At 49.8% G+C, this 19742-nt stretch overlaps 1 protein-coding gene across 1 annotated transcript; it reads left to right on the top strand.

Annotated features, from left to right (window-relative positions):
• Window positions 1-1205: 1205 nt before the first annotated feature.
• LOC127347213 (uncharacterized) lies at window positions 1206-4918 on the top strand. Its single transcript, XM_051373429.1, has 5 exons — window positions 1206-1217; window positions 3387-4138; window positions 4227-4350; window positions 4498-4680; window positions 4910-4918. Exons 1-5 carry the CDS (start codon window positions 1206-1208, stop codon window positions 4916-4918), a joined length of 1080 nt encoding a protein of 359 aa, XP_051229389.1.
• The last annotated feature ends 14824 nt before the right edge of the window (window positions 4919-19742 follow it).

The raw sequence follows: 19742 nt of genomic DNA, 5'->3' as shown, positions 1-19742 counted from the left end.
ATCATCATCGTCGGTAGAGACATAGGTCCAGAAAAGTTTTCACCTAGACCCGAGAACCACCACCCTTGGAGCTCGGGCTAGGTCCAGACCAAAAACACAACATCTTCCCCTAGCAGGAGCTACGACCAGACGCCGACCTAGTAAAGCACCCTCCCCCAAGGCGCTAGCGCTGACGTCAGCTGCCGCAGTAGAGCCGTGTAAAAGTAGCCAGGACGGTGTTGCAAGAGGGCTGCGACACCAGCGAGAGATCACAGGGCTGCGACACCAGAGAGGATACCACGGAGCGAGGCCCCTAGGGAAGCAGGTTGAGGCAGAGAGATGGAGTCCATCATCTCGAACAGTAGGGCCATCATCGGGACGCCTTCAACAAGGGAACCACACCCGCATGTGATGCCATCACCGACACAGACCAAGGCCGTTCTGCTCAGGTTTTGACCTCGGTAGTCATTTCTATAATTCCTCAATCAGAGATGAACAATCTCAAAAAAAAATCTCTACTGGATTTGGCTGGAACAGATTCATCAAAATAGTGTGCATTCCATACTAGCTGCACTCAAGGCAGATCTTTCTTGTTGGTAGACATAAAAACATTCTTCATTAACAATGCCCTGATTTGCATCCTCATATCAAGTACTCCCAAGACCTCCAGCCTTTTTAAGTAAACAAACCTTATCTCATTTAATAAGACATTTTCCATGCTTATCAATTTCTTTCCCATACCATAAAATTTTGAGTATTAGAACTATGAGTTCTTTGGAATCCCTTTTTGTGGGATACCACTAGTAGGAAAAGGCTCATCTGTGGCGCACCAAAAAGGACATTCTCTGGCGCATGGGTGGTGTGCCACAGAATTCTCGTCACAAAAATAAGAATTATGTGGCGGACCTGCCCATGCTCCATATAAAGTCTTATTTCTATGGCGCACCAGGCAAGGTGCGCCACAGAAAAGAAAGTCTTATTTCTGTGGCGCACCAGCGGTGGTGCGCCACAGATTTTTTTTGAATTTCAAAAAAATGGCGGCCAGATCTAGATCTAGATCTGGGGCCGCCGATTTTTTTTTTAAAATTTCGCTAGAAGGTCGCCGGAGGTGGTTGGGTGGGTGGATTGGGTGGGCGGGTGGGTGGGTGGGTTGGGTGGGCGGGTGGGTAGGTGAAGGAGGAGGCCGACCGGAGGAGGTGGTGGTGGTGGAGTAGGAGGAGGTGGTGATGGAGGAGGAGGTGGTGGTGGTGGAGGAGGAGGATGTGGTGGTGGTGGTTGTGGTGGTGGTGTTGGTGGAGGAGGAAAAGGTGGTGGTGGTGGTGGAGGAGGAGAAGGTGGTGGAGGAGGAGGAGGAGGTGGTGGTAGTCGCTGGAGGAGGAGGAGAAGGTGGTAGTGGTGGTGGTGGTGGTCGCCGGAGTAGGTCGCTGGAGGAGGAGGCGGATGAGGTCGCCGGAGTAGGAGGAGGTTGTTGGGTGGTGGTGGAGAAGAAGGGAGGGGAGGAGAAGTGGAGGAGAAGGAGGAGAAGTGAGTAGTGGTGGAGGAGTGGGGAAGAGATTGGCGCCTCCGAAATTCAAAAATTCGGGCCAAAACTTCTGCGGCGCATGGGTACTTGGTGCGTCATAGAATTTTTTTCCATTTCTTTATTTTTGCAGGAAAAAATCTTTGACTTGTCGTATCTTTTTACTCTTTTCGAATTTGGCGATTCTAAAAATTGTCCAATCGGGCATGCCCAGGTGAATTCGGATGTAGAATTTTCTCCCGGTCATTTTGATATATTGTGCGTTTTTTCCCGAGTTCGTATGCAACCAGGAATCCAGTTTGATGATTTTCAACGCAATTTTGCAAAAAGAGTTAAAATTTTATGTTTGTTAATTTTCAGTGGTACTAGATGACATAATACTTGGGCACCTCGAAGGATTTTATTTTCTTGTAATTTCTATCGATTTCTTTTATATTTTACAGAGGTCAAAAGGCGATCCAAGGGGGGGTTGGAGTTGCGTGGGGAGCAAATGTCTTATGTGGCGCATGAAGCTCACGTACGTCACAGAAATATGTATTTTCTATGGCGCACCAGCCCACGTGCGCCACAGAAATAGTGAAATCAATGATTGGAGGTGAGGCCCACCTTATTTCTGTAGCGCATATGAGAAAGGTGCGTCACAAAAGTACGCTATTTTTGTGGCGTACATTGTCTGGTGTGTTACAGAAATAAATTATGTGGCGCACACAAAATTGATGCGCCATAGAATTACATCTCATCTATAAGTCTTTTCCTACGTACAGAATTGTCGTGATTTCCTCGATGCAATCGGAGAATTCCTTGAAAAAAGTGATTAATCATTCCAAAGAATTTGACCTAGAAATCATGTGTTTTTTCACAATCAGAATGGAACCGTATCATTTCTGAAAATCCCAGTAAAAAGATGTCTTGAATGAAATAAAAAGAGGATTGAACAAATCTTCAGCATTTGAACAAAATATAGATCTTTGAACAAAATAGTGAGAAAAAATTGAGCACAACTTAAAAAATGTAATGAACACAATCATCTCATATATATGCATCTAAACAAGTTACATGGAGAAAATAATCGGAGTTTGAGAGAAAAATATTGGCACCTTTTCTATAGATAAAAAATCGCGGGGCCTTTGCCTCTTTAATATTGGATTTGCTAGTTCTTAGCTAGCTGAGAATTAACTTCATGCTTAATAAAGCCCTATATCATTTGGTTGGTATCATAATTCATGCTAATTATAAGTTGTAATAGAGATTTAGTAACATCAATAACGAGAACGAAGTTAGCTCTGAGAAATAGTCCCATCCCTTTAATATATTAGATCGTGGGAAACTCGGAAATTTAATTCGGCTCCCGGGTGCGTATGCTCCCTATACCAAAAATTTATATTTAGAGTTGTCAAAAAATTTTGATAAAAATTTCTACATGTATATCTCCATAATATATGTGCATTCGTCACGTTTCACGAAAAATCAATATTTTTTGTGGTCTATGTAAAAAGAGAAAATTTTCTTGTAAAAAGCATTATTTTTTGCACCAAGTTTTGTCTTTTTTTACACACGTCACATGACAAATCCATTTTTTATGAAACAACTTTGTGAGCATGTAGCACGTGAAGATATACGTGTAAATTTTTCGTTTCAATTTTTTAAATTTAAAATATATGTAAGATGAATTTCAAAATAGAGGAAGCATTTGCTCCCATGTTTTAAAACACCACTCCCGAAAACTGGACTCTTTTTGTTTAGAATGGGGACGAGCTGGACTATATAGGGTTTGTTACTTTTCATTGTCTCGTACCGTACCGGTCTTCCTGCAGATATACATACCATGTACCGGCCGGATCGATCAGCCATGGAACGCGTGCGGCTGCGAGATCGCGACGACCTGCAGCTGCCCGACGACCTGCTCGCCGACGTCCTCCGCCGCCTCCCCCAGCGCTACCTAGCCGCGTCCCGCTGCGTCCGCAGGGCCTGGCGCCGCATCATCGACGAGCGCCGCCTCCTCTCGGACCTTCTCCCGCACTCGCTCGCCGGCATCTTCATCCAGCTCGAGTGCCACGGATGCCCGGAGTTCTTCTCCCGCCGCCCCACTTCCGTGGCCGGTGCTACCGTCAACACGAAGCTGCAGGACTTCTTGCCCCGCACGGAATATCCCTTCGGCGAGGTATCCGACGTCGACCCGTTCGACAACGAGGACTATTTCGTTCGAGACCACTGCAATGGTCTTCTCCTGACGTACACGTACGTGATCAACCCTGCCACGCGGCGCTGGAGTGTTTTGAGCACTCCCCAGCGGCCCCTCGCCGACCTCCCGCGGATCGTCTGGTATTACAACGACTATCTATCCTTTGATCCCACGGTGTCCCTCCACTACCAGGTGTTCAGCATCCCTTGTCTGCTCTTCCTAAGAGCAGCAGAAGATGCAGATCCCTTGGTGGAGGAATCCGAATGGCCGCCATCTACATGGATACTGAATGTATTCTCGTCGAGGTTGGGTCGTTGGGAAGAGAGGTCTTTTGCTCGAGAAGGTGATAGTGCAGGGTCTGTCGCCGAGGCACGGCCACATTACGGCTGGCCCAAATGTGGCGCTGCCTACTGGCGACAAGCGCTTTACGTGCACTGTCAGACTAACTTTCTCGTGAGGTATACTTGATTCATTCCATTGCTAGTGTTATTTCTACGCTTACCACAAATAAAATAATTTACTCAATTCTTTGGACTGACCTTGCAGGATAGACTTGTCTGATGATAAGTACCGTGTGATTAAACCACCTATGAACATGGATACCAAGACCCATCTTGGAAGCTCAAAACATGGTGTGTACTATGCATCATTAAGTAAGGATGTCTTTCGAGTTTGGATCCTGGATGAATCGCTTGGTCAAACAAAGTGGATGTTGAAGGGTGAATTAGACCTTACGCGCGTGCAAGCAATAGATCAACATGTTCATGGTCCCTGGATCTTACAAGACATTAACTCTCATGAATTATTTCCTTCTCAGCTTCCAGATGTCAATAAGAAAGCAATAGTTGGAGAAAATTCTGAATGGAACTCTGACAACGATTTCGATGACAACGAAGACTTGGTTGGACAACGTCCCCATGGATGTGACATACTCGGGTTTCACCCGCACAAAGAGATTCTTTTCTTAAGCAGCTTCAAGGAACATGAATGGATTGCAACGGTACATGCCTATCATTTGAATAACTCCAAGGTTCAATGCTTAGGCAACATGCGGCTCAAATACTATGATCTTTTCGAAGGTGTGCCAGCTTGTGAACACCAAGAATACCAATATTTTCCGTACACCCCATGTTGGATCGACGAGGTCCCTAGCACACAAATGTAATTCATAATTTCATTTATCTAGAACATGGACATGTTGTTTTAGTCTTTTTATCATTCCGTTGCAGGTACACTGAATCACTGCTCTTATTAGCTAGTAATAGCGCAGCTACGTATATATTGTTATATGAACTATCTAGATTCCCTGTGCGTACATCACCTGTACATGTGAATCATGCGTGTACGTTTAAATCAATTAAGCTCTTAGCTAGGCCACTACAATGCCATGCATATTGCTTTAAGCTGAACTTTGATGGTTCATTTAGTGTAACTGATAGTACTGGTGAAGCAGGTATGATGATACGAGATGAGAATGGTGCAATGGTTGTGTCCGCTTGCAGATTCCTGAATTCATGCAGCTGTCCTCTCGAAGCTGAACTCGAATACTGCCGTGTGAGGGCATTGCCATGGGCCATGGCGCTCGAGTGGAGCTCACAGCATCTCACAGCGTCTCCACCGCGTCCCAAAGTGGCCCTCAAAGAAATTTGGGGCGTCGGACAAAATTTCGTTCCCAGCCGCGCGTCTCAAAGGCCCTTTCCATCCGGCGCGCTCAATACGGTGTCCGACGCCTCGAGTCCGTCCCCGCTCCACATGGGACGTTCCGGGCACGCCGGACACAACAAGAAGCGAGACGAGAAGACACGGGCCCGACGCGCCAGCGACTCACGAACGAACGCTCAACCGCTGCCTACCTAGCGACGGTGCAGTTGCCGGGAAGGGGAACCGTTGCAGTGGCAACCGCGTCGTTCGGCGCGCGAACCTCCGGAATGGAGCGCGAACTCCGTGGAAGGGAAACCGCCGCTCTCTTCCATATTTGCGTCATCATTCAGCCGCGCTCAATAAGACCCCTACATATGCGCTTTCCGATCTACAACTGGCTGGCGCCATTCATCTCTCCTCTCCTCTCTCACAATGAGCAACCTCTCTCTGCCATCAGACGCCGACATCAAGGGGAAGCCGCCGGGATGGCGTCATTGGTGGGACAGAGTTTCAACGCCTAGCAGCGATGGTTCCCAGCCGCCGGACAACGAGGAGGATTGAGAGGCCGACGAGTAGGAGGAAGAGGCTGAGGAGGGGACGGCGACAAGGGCCCGAGCGAAGGCGGAGGCGGACGCGAAAGTGAAGGTGGAGGCGCAGCTGGCGAGCACCATCAACGACGAGAGGGACATAAGTTTTTATACGTAATTTTTTGTATCTTTTTTCGAAGTTTTTATATGTAATTTGTTGATGTTGCACCGCTTTGAAAATTTGTACAACGTTATTTCTTCACCATACCTATAAATTTATTCTATCTATTAAAATAAAAATACAGCGTTATTTTAAAGTTTTTGGGCGTGTTTGGGGAACGCGGCTGGGAAGCGACGCCCCCCAAACGCGGCACGAAGGAAACACGTCCCCCAAACGCTCGATCCGGCGCTGTTTGGGGATATTTTTGGGGACGCGGCTGGAGATGCTCTCATTCCCATGCTCGATTGATATGGACTGACCAACTAGTAAAAAGGGGGATTCCGTCCACGTGGGCTACGAGCACTAAAGGCCATGATGGCTATTTTTTATTTATTTATTTTCTATTTTTTCCACTCCCTCTTTTTCTATTTTTTCAGAATTTCTAGTATTTCGGTTATTTGACTAGTTTAGTCTCTAACTACACATAATCTTAGGTTAAAATTGCTTATATATGGTCAAACTTTCCGCTCGACCACTCATCCTCGGACTGCTCCAGCACTAACACACTTAACTTCTCAGTTTCTTGCTTCCACTGATTTGCGCACACGTTTATTGATACTAGAACCACATCAATCCTATTAACACTACGGCAGAACAGGGCGTTGCCGTGCAGCCAAAACGCACGGCAAAGGCCCAAAAACGCTCGGCAAAGCCTTTGCCGTGCGGCCTTGCACGGCAAAGAATGCACGGCAACGACCCGCCCGGCAAAGCCACCTTTGCCGTGCGTCGAGCGAAAATCGCACGGCAAAGGCTTTGCCGAGCGACGCTGCTTTGCCGTGCGCTGCGAAGTCCTTTGCCGTGCGCAATCCTTTGCCGTGCGCTTGCAGGCTTTGCCGTGCGGCCGGCTTTGCCGTGCGCCTCCCCACGAAGCCGCACGGCAAAGACAAGGCTTTGCCGTGCGCTTCCCCTCAACCCCACACGGCAAAGACTCTACAGGTGGGCAGCTGGGCGGCGCAGTGCACAGCTGGGCACCCTTTGCCGTGTGCATGTGCACGGCAAAGAAAGCCTTTGCCGTGCGGCTTTCTCTTTGCCGTGTGCATGTGCACGGCAAAGGTGCTGAAAAATTCCAGATTTTTTCTGTTTCCGTTTAATCCCTGCACATATAATTCACAAAATAGACATATATTTCCAGATACATATATAGCACAATATATAGACATTTGCACATCATCAACAACAAAGTTCAACCACTAATAGTCCACACAAAGTCCATACATGGGTGCCTGTTCATCCAGCTTCTCAATCACTTTAGTGTCTAACTCCCTAGCACAAATCTGGCGGAAGAAATAACTCAACCTCGCTAGCACTCGCCAAGTCTTCTCAGGGACATAGCCTCGAATCATCACCGGCATTATCCGCTCAATCCATACGTGGTAGTCATGACTCTTCAGTCCTTGTACTCGCAACGTTTCAATGTTAAGACCCCTCATCCAGTTGGCTGCGAACCCATCAGGGAAAAACAATGAGTCCTTCATCCATTGGAAGACCTCCCTTTTTTGGGCCTTTGTGAGGCAGAACGGAGCGTGTGGCTTAGTCCAAGTTTTTTTGGCACCTTGAGGTGGCTTCATGTTCAACTCTGGCCTATCGCACAACTTTTCTTGGTCAATTCGAGCCTTTATGTTATCCTTCGTCTTCTCAGTGTCCACTATGGTGCTCCAAATGGCTTCACTGATATTCTTCTCGGTGTGCATTACATCAATGTTATGCGGGAGCTCCAGAAACTCAAAGTAAGGAAGCTTCCAGAAGCACGGCTTGTGGGTCCATTGGTGTGTCTCCCCATATCCCAAGAAACCATTCCCATCAGGGTTAGGCTGGAGAGCGTCTAACTCGGCCTTGGTTTCCTGTCCGGTCTTCGGAATTGGCTTCGGTGCATGGACAACGCGGCCTTTTTTGAAGCTCTTTACATCACTCCTGTATTCATGGCTCTGCTCAAGGAACTGTCGAGCTTCAATAAAGCAGGAATACTTGCCACCCTTGTTTAGCCAGAAGAAAGTCACGGCTTGCCTGCACTCCGGACAAGGCCACTTCCCATGTGTACACCACCCGCAGAACAAAGCACGTGCTGGCAAGTCATGCAGAGACGTGTGGTACCAGACATACATATCGAAGTGTTCCTTCTTTGCCGCGTCATAAGTTCGGATCCCGCGATCTTCCCACCCAAAAAGCAAGTCATCAATCAGTGGTTCCAGATACACGTTCATGTTCTTACCCGGGTATTTCGGTCCTGGGATTATCATCGACACAAACATGTACTCTGATCTCGTGCAGACGCCGCCAGGGGGTAGGTTCAGGGGAATAACAAACACTGGCCAACAACTGTATACCGCAGCCGACATACCATATGGATTGAACCCATCGGTTGATATCGCAATTGCTACGCTCCTCGGGTCACCGGCTTTCAGGGGATATTTCTTGACAAAGTTCTTCCATGCAGTACCATCCGACGGATGTATCATCTTGCCACTGTCTGGTCTGATCCCTTCTACAGCCCACCTCATCTGCTGGGCAGTATCCTCGGTCATGAAGAGCCGCTGGATCCTCGGTAGGACTGGAAGATAGCGGAGGATATTCTTGGCAACCGTGGTCTGCCTCTTCTGACCATCACCATTGGTGTCAACCTCAAAGTACCTAGAGCTATTGCAATGGATGCAATAGTTTGTGTTAGCATGCTCCTCTCTGAATAGCATGCATCCCTTTGGACAAGCGTGTATCTGCTGAGATGACATCTTGAGGTCACTGAGCAATTTTTTCGAATAGTAGAAGTTTTGCGGCAAGAGGTGCCCTTTCGGCAGAATGCTGCCAACGAGGACCAGAAGTTCATCGAACCCATCTCTGCACAGATTCCTGTGGCACTTAAAGGCCAAAAGGCGAGCGATGGCATCTAGTTGGGTAACATCTGTATTTACGTGTAGGGGTTTCTGCGAAGCAAACAAAGCCTCGTAATACTTCTTTGTGTTTTCCTCCGGCTCCTCACTTGTCTCCGCATCCCTAGATGTCTCCGCCTCTACATGAGGGCTTTCAGGCACATTACCATTAGCCAAGTTCTCTAGGCACCTATCAAACCCAGTATCATATTCTCTCGTAGGCTGAATCTGCCGCACCTCCTTCCTAGCACGTTTCTTCGCCTTTTCTCCATGAAAAGTCCAAATCTTGTAGGACGGTTTGAACCCAGACTTGATCAGGTGAAGACTCATAGTTTCCTTGTCCTGTGTTTTTTGGTTGTTGCACTTACTACAAGGGCAAAAAACTGTTCTGGGTTTGCTAGGGATGTCAAACGCCCTGTCCACGAACTGCTTGGTCTTTTCTCCCCATTCCTCAGTATATTTCCACGGACCAATTCTGCCATCGTACATCCAGTCACGATTATCCATCCTCTAACCAGCACCAAAACAGACAAACTTAGAATTTATATCAAACATGATCCGCATTTTAATTTTTCTTTTTTTACGCATGCATCAACCTGAATCTCTACTAGGTGGGCTCCTAGCAGCCGCCGGATCCGTAGATTGAGTACGTTCTCCCTGCTCTACCCTGATCCGAGTCAGGATTTCGGCAGCACCTCCCCGCTGCTCTCCCGATACACGTCTCGCCAAAAAGCCGAGAGGGGTGTGCATCCGGAGAACAACGGGGAGGCGCTGCCGAAATCCTGACTCGGATCGGGGTAGAGCAGGGAGAACGTACCCAACTACGCATCCGCCGACTGTCCCGATAAATTCCGTAAGAGTTACGGTTCATAATATGCGAGACCACTAATGCATATTTATCCGCGTAACCCTTACGGTCGGGAAGAGACGCCTAGGTATCGCGACATACTTGGTGATCTAGACAAAAAAAAACCTAGGTACAAGAGAGGCGAACGGATTCTCACCCTCGAAGCGTGATCGACAGCCGGCGAAGAAGACCAACGACCCTCCGGCAAAATCCCCTCCAGGAAAACGGTCTCTCTGAGCAACGCTCCTCAAGCACCCTGACAACGCTGGCCCCTGTGTCCACCTCGAAACATCATCTGCATATCGAGAAAACTAATTAGTGATAAAGACCATTTGTTTGCTCTAAATCCGACTATTATAAATACACTATTTCTAATAAATTGTGCCCTAAATCCCATTTCTACCGTAAATACTAGCATACCGGCTGGCATAATATGTTTTAACTACAAATTAGCATGCATAATATGTTTTAACTACCCTAAATACTATGTAGGAGCTGCCACACGCAGCTCCCCTTCTTCTTCAACCTCTCTCTACTCTCTCACAAGAACACACCCAGGCTAACACACACACACACATGTATCAAGGAAGAACACAGAAGCTTTGCCGCGAGACTCCCAACCACAAGTGCTACATTTTCCACTCTTTCTCATATACTTAACCAAACTGATTACAGTGCTTAAATAGGACACAACGCACGCACACATGCCAGGCACAACGGCCTGATCCTATACTCACTCGATCACTTCCCACTACCGAGTGCATGCACACAGACGTGAGGCACTACCAAGTCAATGCTGATCACTAGAAGCTAGCACATGTCAGAACTAACGACTACTACTTCTCTCTGAACGTCTACCACAAGACTCGGCCAAACGCAATGCGCCTTGGATATAGCCAGCTAACTAACACTGACACATCAGCTTGCATGTACCCATGTATGTACTTGCCGCAGCCTACGTGCTATCTTTGATCTAATACATGCATGAACTAAAATCAGACACTAACTAACAAGATTAGTTCCAACATACTATAAGTAATATGCAAAAAAAATAAAAAAAAAATCACATACCGGCTCTGGCCGCCGGCGGGTGAGCAGCAGCGGCAGGTGCGGGTGAGGAGCCGGCAGCTGCGGGTGAGCGGCAGCGGCAGGGGAGCAGCAGCGGCCACGGCGGGGGAGCGGCAGCGGCGGGGGAGGGCCGGGTGAGGGAGCAGCAGCGGCCGCGGCCGGGGAGCGGCAGCGGCGGCGGAGCGACAGCGGCGGGCAGGGCAGCGGCGGGAGAAGCAGCTGCCTGCCGCGGCGGGGGAAGCGGCGGCAGCGGGGAGGGCCGAAGCGAGGGAGCGGCGCGCAGCGGCGTGGAAGCGCGCGGCGGCGGGGGAGGGCCGGGCGAGAGAGCGGCGGCAGCGGCGGGGAGGTCGAGGCGGCGGCGTGCGGCGGGGGAGGTCGATGCGGCGGCGTGCGGCGGCGGGCGTGGGCGGCGCGTCGCTGGCGGCGGCGGCGAGCTGGGAAAAGGAGGGCCGGGCGCGTGCGTGTGTAATTGTGTGGAGGAGGGAGTCGCGGTCCGCGCTGAGACCTTATCCACGTCCTTTGCCGTGCGAGGCTTCTTTGCCGTGCACGGCAAAGCTCTTTGCCATGTGCCTTTGCACGGCAGAGGTCTTTGCCGTGCGATTGTGCACGGCAAAGATTTTTTTTTTCATTCAACAATGATTTTTTTTGTTTAGGGTGTATATATGCATCCTGGTGTAGAAACATCGTGTCCAAATACTTTTTACTACAAAATTTTATGTATTTGCGATATCATTTGTGATAAGGTGAACATGCTGAATTGTATTTGGGATATCATTTGTGATAAGGTGAACATCCGAGGCACGCACACCGCCGTTATCGGGGGGGGGGGGGGGAATGACCGCCGGGGCACCGAAATGCCACCAAAACTTGCAAGTGGACCTAGGATATGTGTGAAAGTGTGTTGGAAGGTGTGATTCACCAAATGGTGCAAGGCATAGCTCCCATGTGTGACATTCCTCTCTTTCGGGCGATAACACTTGGAAGATTCCTCGACTTGTAGGCTGAAGTGTCCCGCTGCGGGTATACCGGTGGCTATAATGTGCCAAAGTGTGCCAAACCTAGCTTTCCATGTGTATATGGCCTAAACAAAACTAAACCTATCAAAAAGTATGTTGGTGGAACCTCGCGCGGTGAAATCTAGGGGGGTAGACCCCCCGAGGCACGCAGACCGCTGTTATCGGGGGGGAATGACCGCCGGGGCACCGGAATGCCACCAAAACTTGCAAGTGGACCTAGCATATGTGTGAAAGTGTGTTGGAAGGTGTGATTCACCAAATGGTGCAAGGCATAGCTCCCATGTGTGACATTCCTCTCTTTCGGGCGATAACAGTTGGAAGATTCCTCGACTTGTAGGCTGAAGTGTCCCGCTGCGGGTATACCGGTGGCTATAATGTGCCAAAGTGTGCCAAACCTATCTTTCCATGTGTATATGGCCTAAACAAAACTAAACCTATCAAAAAGTATGTTGGTGGAACCTCGCACGGTGAAATCTAGGGGGGTAGACCCCCCGAGGCAGGCAGACCGCCGTTATCGGGGGGGAATGACCGCCAGGGCACCGGAATGCCACCAAAACTTGCAAGTGGACCTAGGATATGTGTGAAAGTGTGTTGGAAGGTGTGATTCACCAAATGGTGCAAGGCATAGCTCCCATGTGTGACATTCCTCTCTTTCGGGCGATAACACTTGGAAGATTCCTCGACTTGTAGGCTGAAGTGTCCCGCTGCGGGTATACCGGTGGCTATAATGTGCCAAAGTGTGCCAAACCTAGCTTTACATGTGTATATGGCCTAAAATAAACTAAACCTATCAAAAAGTATGTTTGTGGAACCTCGCGCGGTGAAATCTAGGGGGGTAGACCCCCCGAGGCACGCAGACCGCCGTTATCGGGGGGGAATGACCGCCGGGGCACCGGAATGCCACCAAAACTTGCAAGTGGACCTAGGATATGTGTGAAAGTGTGTTGGAAGGTGTGATTCACCAAATGGTGCAAGGCATAGCTCCCATGTGTGACATTCCTCTCTTTCGGGCGATAACACTTGGAAGATTCCTCGACTTGTAGGCTGAAGTGTCCCGCTGCGGGTATACCGGTGGCTATAGTGTGCCAAAGTGTGCCAAACCTAGCTTTCCATGTGTATATGTCCTAAACAAAACTAAACCTATCAAAAAGTATGTTGGTGGAACCTCGCGCGGTGAAATCTAGGGGGGTAGACCCCCCGAGGCAGGCAGACCGCCGTTATCGGGGGGGAATGACCGCCGGGGCACCGGAATGCCACCAAAAGTTGCAAGTGGACCTAGGATATGTGTGAAAGTGTGTTGGAAGGTGTGATTCACCAAATGGTGCAAGGCATAGCTCCCATGTGTGACATTCCTCTCTTTCGGGCGATAACACTTGGAAGATTCCTCGACTTGTAGGCTGAAGTGTCCCGCTGCGGGTATACCGGTGGCTATAATGTGCCAAAGTGTGCCAAACCTAGCTTTACATGTGTATATGGCCTAAAATAAACTAAACCTATCAAAAAGTATGTTTGTGGAACCTCGCGCGGTGAAATCTAGGGGGGTAGACCCCCCGAGGCACGCAGACCGCCGTTATCGGGGGGGAATGACCGCCGGGGCACCGGAATGCCACCAAAACTTGCAAGTGGACCTAGGATATGTGTGAAAGTGTGTTGGAAGGTGTGATTCACCAAATGGTGCAAGGCATAGCTCCCATGTGTGACATTCCTCTCTTTCGGGCGATAACACTTGGAAGATTCCTCGACTTGTAGCAATACGTGTCACGCTGCGGGTATACCGGTGGCTATAGTGTGCCAAAGTGTGCCAAACCTAGCTTTCCATGTGTATATGTCCTAAACAAAACTAAACCTATCAAAAAGTATGTTGGTGGAACCTCGCGCGGAGAAATCTAGGGGGGTAGACCCCCCGAGGCACGCAGACCGCCGTTATCGGGGGGGAACGACCGCCGGGGCACCGGAATGCCACCAAAAGTTGCAAGTGGACCTAGGATATGTGTGAAAGTGTGTTGGAAGGTGTGATTCACCAAATGGTGCAAGGCATAGCTCCCATGTGTGAGATTCCTCTCTTTCGGGCGATAACACTTGGAAGATTCCTCGACTTGTAGGCTGAAGTGTCCCGCTGCGGGTATACCGGTGGCTATAGTGTGCCAAAGTGTGCCAAACCTAGCTTTCCATGTGTATATGTCCTAAACAAAACTAAACCTATCAAAAAGTATGTTGGTGGAACCTCGCGCGGTGAAATCTAGGGGGGTAGACCCCCCGAGGCACGCAGACCGCCGTTATCGGGGGGGAATGACCGCCGGGGCACCGGAATGCCACCAAAACTTGCAAGTGGACCTAGGATATGTGTGAAAGTGTGTTGGAAGGTGTGATTCACCAAATGGTGCAAGGCATAGCTCCCATGTGTGACATTCCTCTCTTTCGGGCGATAACACTTGGAAGATTCCTCGACTTGTAGGCTGAAGTGTCCCGCTGCGGGTATACCGGTGGCTATAGTGTGCCAAAGTGTGCCAAACCTAGCTTTCCATGTGTATATGTCCTAAACAAAACTAAACCTATCAAAAAGTATGTTGGTGGAACCTCGCGCGGAGAAATCTAGGGGGGTAGACCCCCCGAGGCACGCAGACCGCCGTTATCGGGGGGGAACGACCGCCGGGCACCGAATGCCACCAAAAGTTGCAAGTGGACCTAGGATATGTGTGAAAGTGTGTTGGAAGGTGTGATTCACCAAATGGTGCAAGGCATAGCTCCCATGTGTGAGATTCCTCTCTTTCGGGCGATAACACTTGGAAGATTCCTCGACTTGTAGGCTGAAGTGTCCCGCTGCGGGTATACCGGTGGCTATAGTGTGCCAAAGTGTGCCAAACCTAGCTTTCCATGTGTATATGTCCTAAACAAAACTAAACCTATCAAAAAGTATGTTGGTGGAACCTCGCGCGGTGAAATCTAGGGGGGTAGACCCCCCGAGGCACGCAGACCGCCGTTATCGGGGGGGAATGACCGCCGGGGCACCGGAATGCCACCAAAACTTGCAAGTGGACCTAGGATATGTGTGAAAGTGTGTTGGAAGGTGTGATTCACCAAATGGTGCAAGGCATAGCTCCCATGTGTGATATTCCTCTCTTTCGGGCGATAACACTTGGAAGATTCCTCGACTTGTAGGCTGAAGTGTCCCGCTGCGGGTATACCGGTGGCTATAGTGTGCCAAAGTGTGCCAAACCTAGCTTTCCATGTGTATATGTCCTAAACAAAACTAAACCTATCAAAAAGTATGTTGGTGGAACCTCGCGCGGAGAAATCTAGGGGGGTAGACCCCCCGAGGCACGCAGACCGCCGTTATCGGGGGGGAACGACCGCCGGGGCACCGGAATGCCACCAAAAGTTGCAAGTGGACCTAGGATATGTGTGAAAGTGTGTTGGAAGGTGTGATTCACCAAATGGTGCAAGGCATAGCTCCCATGTGTGAGATTCCTCTCTTTCGGGCGATAACACTTGGAAGATTCCTCGACTTGTAGGTGAAGTGTCCCGCTGCGGGTATACCGGTGGCTATAGTGTGCCAAAGTGTGCCAAACCTAGCTTTCCATGTGTATATGTCCTAAACAAAACTAAACCTATCAAAAAGTATGTTGGTGGAACCTCGCGGTGAAATCTAGGGGGTAGACCCCCGAGGCACGCAGACCGCCGTTTTCGGGGGGGAACGACCGCCGGGGCACCGGAATGCCACCAAAAGTTGCAAGTGGACCTAGGATATGTGTGAAAGTGTGTTGGAAGGTGTGATTCACCAAATGGTGCAAGGCATAGCTCCCATGTGTGAGATTTCTCTCTTTCGGGCGATAACACTTGGAAGATTCCTCGACTTGTAGGCTGAAGTGTCCAGCTGCGGGTATACCGGTGGCTATAGTGTGCCAAAGTGTGCCAAACCTAGCTTTCCATGTGTATATGTCCTAAACAAAACTAAACCTATCAAAAAGTATGTTGGTGGAACCTCGCGCGGAGAAATCTAGGGGGGTAGACCCCCCGAGGCACGCAGACCCCCCATATGGCGTCGGATCGACCGCCGGGGCACCGGAATGCCACCAAAAGTTGCAAGTGGACCTAGGATATGTGTGAAAGTGTGTTGGAAGGTGTGATTCACCAAATGGTGCAAGGCATAGCTCCCATGTGTGAGATTCCTCTCTTTCGGGCGATAACACTTGGAAGATTCCTCGACTTGTAGGCTGAAGTGTCCCGCTGCGGGTATACCGGTGGCTATAGTGTGCCAAAGTGTGCCAAACCTAGCTTTCCATGTGTATATGTCCTAAAAAAAACTAAACCTATCAAAAAGTATGTTGGTGGAACCTCGCGCGGTGAAATCTAGGGGTAGACCCCGAGGCACGCAGACCGCCGTTATCGGGGGGGAACGACCGCCGGGGCACCGGAATGCCACCAACACTTGCATGTGGACCTAGGATATGTGTGAAAGTGTGTTGGAAGGTGTGATTCACCAAATGGTGCAAGGCATAGCTCCCATGTGTGAGATTCCTCTCTTTCGGGCGATAACACTTGGAAGATTCCTCGACTTGTAGGCTGAAGTGTCCCGCTGCGGGTATACCGGTGGCTATAGTGTGCCAAAGTGTGCCAAACCTAGCTTTCCATGTGTATATGTCCTAAACAAAACTAAACCTATCAAAAAGTATGTTGGTGGAACCTCGCGCGGTGAAATCTAGGGGGGTAGACCCCCCGAGGCACGCAGACCGCCGTTATCGGGGGGAAACGACCGCCGGGGCACCGGAATGCCACCAAAAGTTGCAAGTGGACCTAGGATATGTGTGAAAGTGTGTTGGAAGGTTTGATTCACCAAATGGTGCAAGGCATAGCTCCCATGTGTGAGATTTCTCTCTTTCGGGCGATAACACTTGGAAGATTCCTCGACTTGTAGGCTGAAGTGTCCCGCTGCGGGTATACCGGTGGCTATAGTGTGCCAAAGTGTGTCAAACCTAGCTTTCCATGTGTATATGGCCTAAACAAAACTAAACCTATCAAAAAGTATGTTGGTGGAACCTCGCGCGGTGAAATCTAGGGGGGTAGACCCCCCGAGGCACGCAGACCTCCTTTTTCGGGGGGGGGAACTACCGCCGGGGCACCGGAATGCCACCAAAAGTTGCAAGTGGACCTAGGATATGTGTGAAAGTGTGTTGGAAGGTTTGATTCACCAAATGGTGCAAGGCATAGCTCCCATGTGTGAGATTTCTCTCTTCGGGCGATAACACTTGGAAGATTCCTCGACTTGTAGGTGAAGTGTCCCGTCGCGGGTATACCGGTGGCTATAGTGTGCCAAAGTGTGCCAAACCTAGCTTTCCATGTGTATATGTCCTAAACAAAACTAAACCTATCAAAAAGTATGTTGGTGGAACCTCGCGCGGTGAAATCTAGGGGGGTAGACCCCCCGAGGCACGCAGACCACCGTTATCGGGGGGGAACGACCGCCGGGGCACCGGAATGCCACCAAAAGTTGCAAGTGGACCTAGGATATGTGTGAAAGTGTGTTGGAAGGTTTGATTCACCAAATGGTGCAAGGCATAGCTCCCATGTGTGAGATTTCTCTCTTTCGGGCGATAACACTTGGAAGATTCCTCGACTTGTAGGCTGAAGTGTCCCGTCAAGGGTATACCGGTGGCTATAGTGTGCCAAAGTGTGTCAAACCTAGCTTTCCATGTGTATATGGCCTAAACAAAACTAAACCTATCAAAAAGTATGTTGGTGGAACCTCGCGCGGTGAAATCTAGGGGGGTAGACCCCCCGAGGCACGCAGACCGCCGTTATCGGGGGGGAACGACCGCCGGGGCACCGGAATGCCACCAAAAGTTGCATGTGGACCTAGGATATGTGTGAAAGTGTGTTGGAAGGTGTGATTCACCAAATGGTGCAAGGCATAGCTCCCATGTGTGAGATTCCTCTCTTTCGGGCGATAACACTTGGAAGATTCCTCGACTTGTAGGCTGAAGTGTCCCGCTGCGGGTATACCGGTGGCTATAGTGTGCCAAAGTGTGCCAAACCTAGCTTTCCATGTGTATATGTCCTAAACAAAACTAAACCTATCAAAAATTATGTTGGTGGAACCTCGCGCGGTGAAATCTAGGGGGGTAGACCCCCCGAGGCACGCAGACCGCCGTTATCGGGGGGGAATGACCGCCGGGGCACCGGAATGCCACCAAAACTTGCAAGTGGACCTAGGATATGTGTGAATGTGTGTTGGAAGGTGTGATTCACCAAATGGTGCAAGGCATAGCTCCCATGTGTGAGATTCCTCTCTTTCGGGCGATAACACTTGGAAGATTCCTCGACTTGTAGGCTGAAGTGTCCCGCTGCGGGTATACCGGTGGCTATAGTGTGCCAAAGTGTGCCAAACCTAGCTTTCCATGTGTATATGTCCTAAACAAAACTAAACCTATCAAAAAGTATGTTGGTGGAACCTCGCGCGGAGAAATCTAGGGGGGTAGACCCCCCGAGGCACGCAGACCGCCGTTATCGGGGGGGAACGACCGCCGGGGCACCGGAATGCCACCAAAAGTTGCAAGTGGACCTAGGATATGTGTGAAAGTGTGTTGGAAGGTGTGATTCACCAAATGGTGCAAGGCATAGCTCCCATGTGTGAGATTCCTCTCTTTCGGGCGATAACACTTGGAAGATTCCTCGACTTGTAGGCTGAAGTGTCCCGCTGCGGGTATACCGGTGGCTATAGTGTGCCAAAGTGTGCCAAACCTAGCTTTCCATGTGTATATGTCCTAAACAAAACTAAACCTATCAAAAAGTATGTTGGTGGAACCTCGCGCGGTGAAATCTAGGGGGGTAGACCCCCCGAGGCACGCAGACCGCCGTTTTCGGGGGGGAACGACCGCCGGGGCACCGGAATGCCACCAAAAGTTGCAAGTGGACCTAGGATATGTGTGAAAGTGTGTTGGAAGGTGTGATTCACCAAATGGTGCAAGGCATAGCTCCCATGTGTGAGATTTCTCTCTTTCGGGCGATAACACTTGGAAGATTCCTCGACTTGTAGGTCAAGTGTCCAGTGCGGGTATACCGGTGGCTATAGTGTGCCAAAGTGTGCCAAACCTAGCTTTCCATGTGTATATGTCCTAAACAAAACTAAACCTATCAAAAAGTATGTTGGTGGAACCTCGCGCGGAGAAATCTAGGGGTAGACCCCGAGGCACGCAGACCGCCGTTATCGGGGGAACGACCGCCGGGCACCGGAATGCCACCAAAAGTTGCAAGTGGACCTAGGATATGTGTGAAAGTGTGTTGGAAGGTGTGATTCACCAAATGGTGCAAGGCATAGCTCCCATGTGTGAGATTCCTCTCTTTCGGGCGATAACACTTGGAAGATTCCTCGACTTGTAGGCTGAAGTGTCCCGCTGCGGGTATACCGGTGGCTATAGTGTGCCAAAGTGTGCCAAACCTAGCTTTCCATGTGTATATGTCCTAAAAAAAACTAAACCTATCAAAAAGTATGTTGGTGGAACCTCGCGCGGTGAAATCTAGGGGGGTAGACCCCCCGAGGCACGCAGACCGCCGTTATCGGGGGGGAACGACCGCCGGGGCACCGGAATGCCACCAACACTTGCATGTGGACCTAGGATATGTGTGAAAGTGTGTTGGAAGGTGTGATTCACCAAATGGTGCAAGGCATAGCTCCCATGTGTGAGATTCCTCTCTTTCGGGCGATAACACTTGGAAGATTCCTCGACTTGTAGGCTGAAGTGTCCCGCTGCGGGTATACCGGTGGCTATAGTGTGCCAAAGTGTGCCAAACCTAGCTTTCCATGTGTATATGTCCTAAACAAAACTAAACCTATCAAAAAGTATGTTGGTGGAACCTCGCGCGGTGAAATCTAGGGGGGTAG

The sequence above is a fragment of the Lolium perenne genome, chromosome 4 (genome assembly GCF_019359855.2).
Source record: "Lolium perenne isolate Kyuss_39 chromosome 4, Kyuss_2.0, whole genome shotgun sequence".
Taxonomy (NCBI): Eukaryota; Viridiplantae; Streptophyta; class Magnoliopsida; order Poales; family Poaceae; genus Lolium; species Lolium perenne.
Note: the sequence above shows the minus strand (reverse complement) of the source record. Positions and strands in the feature narration are given on the sequence as shown.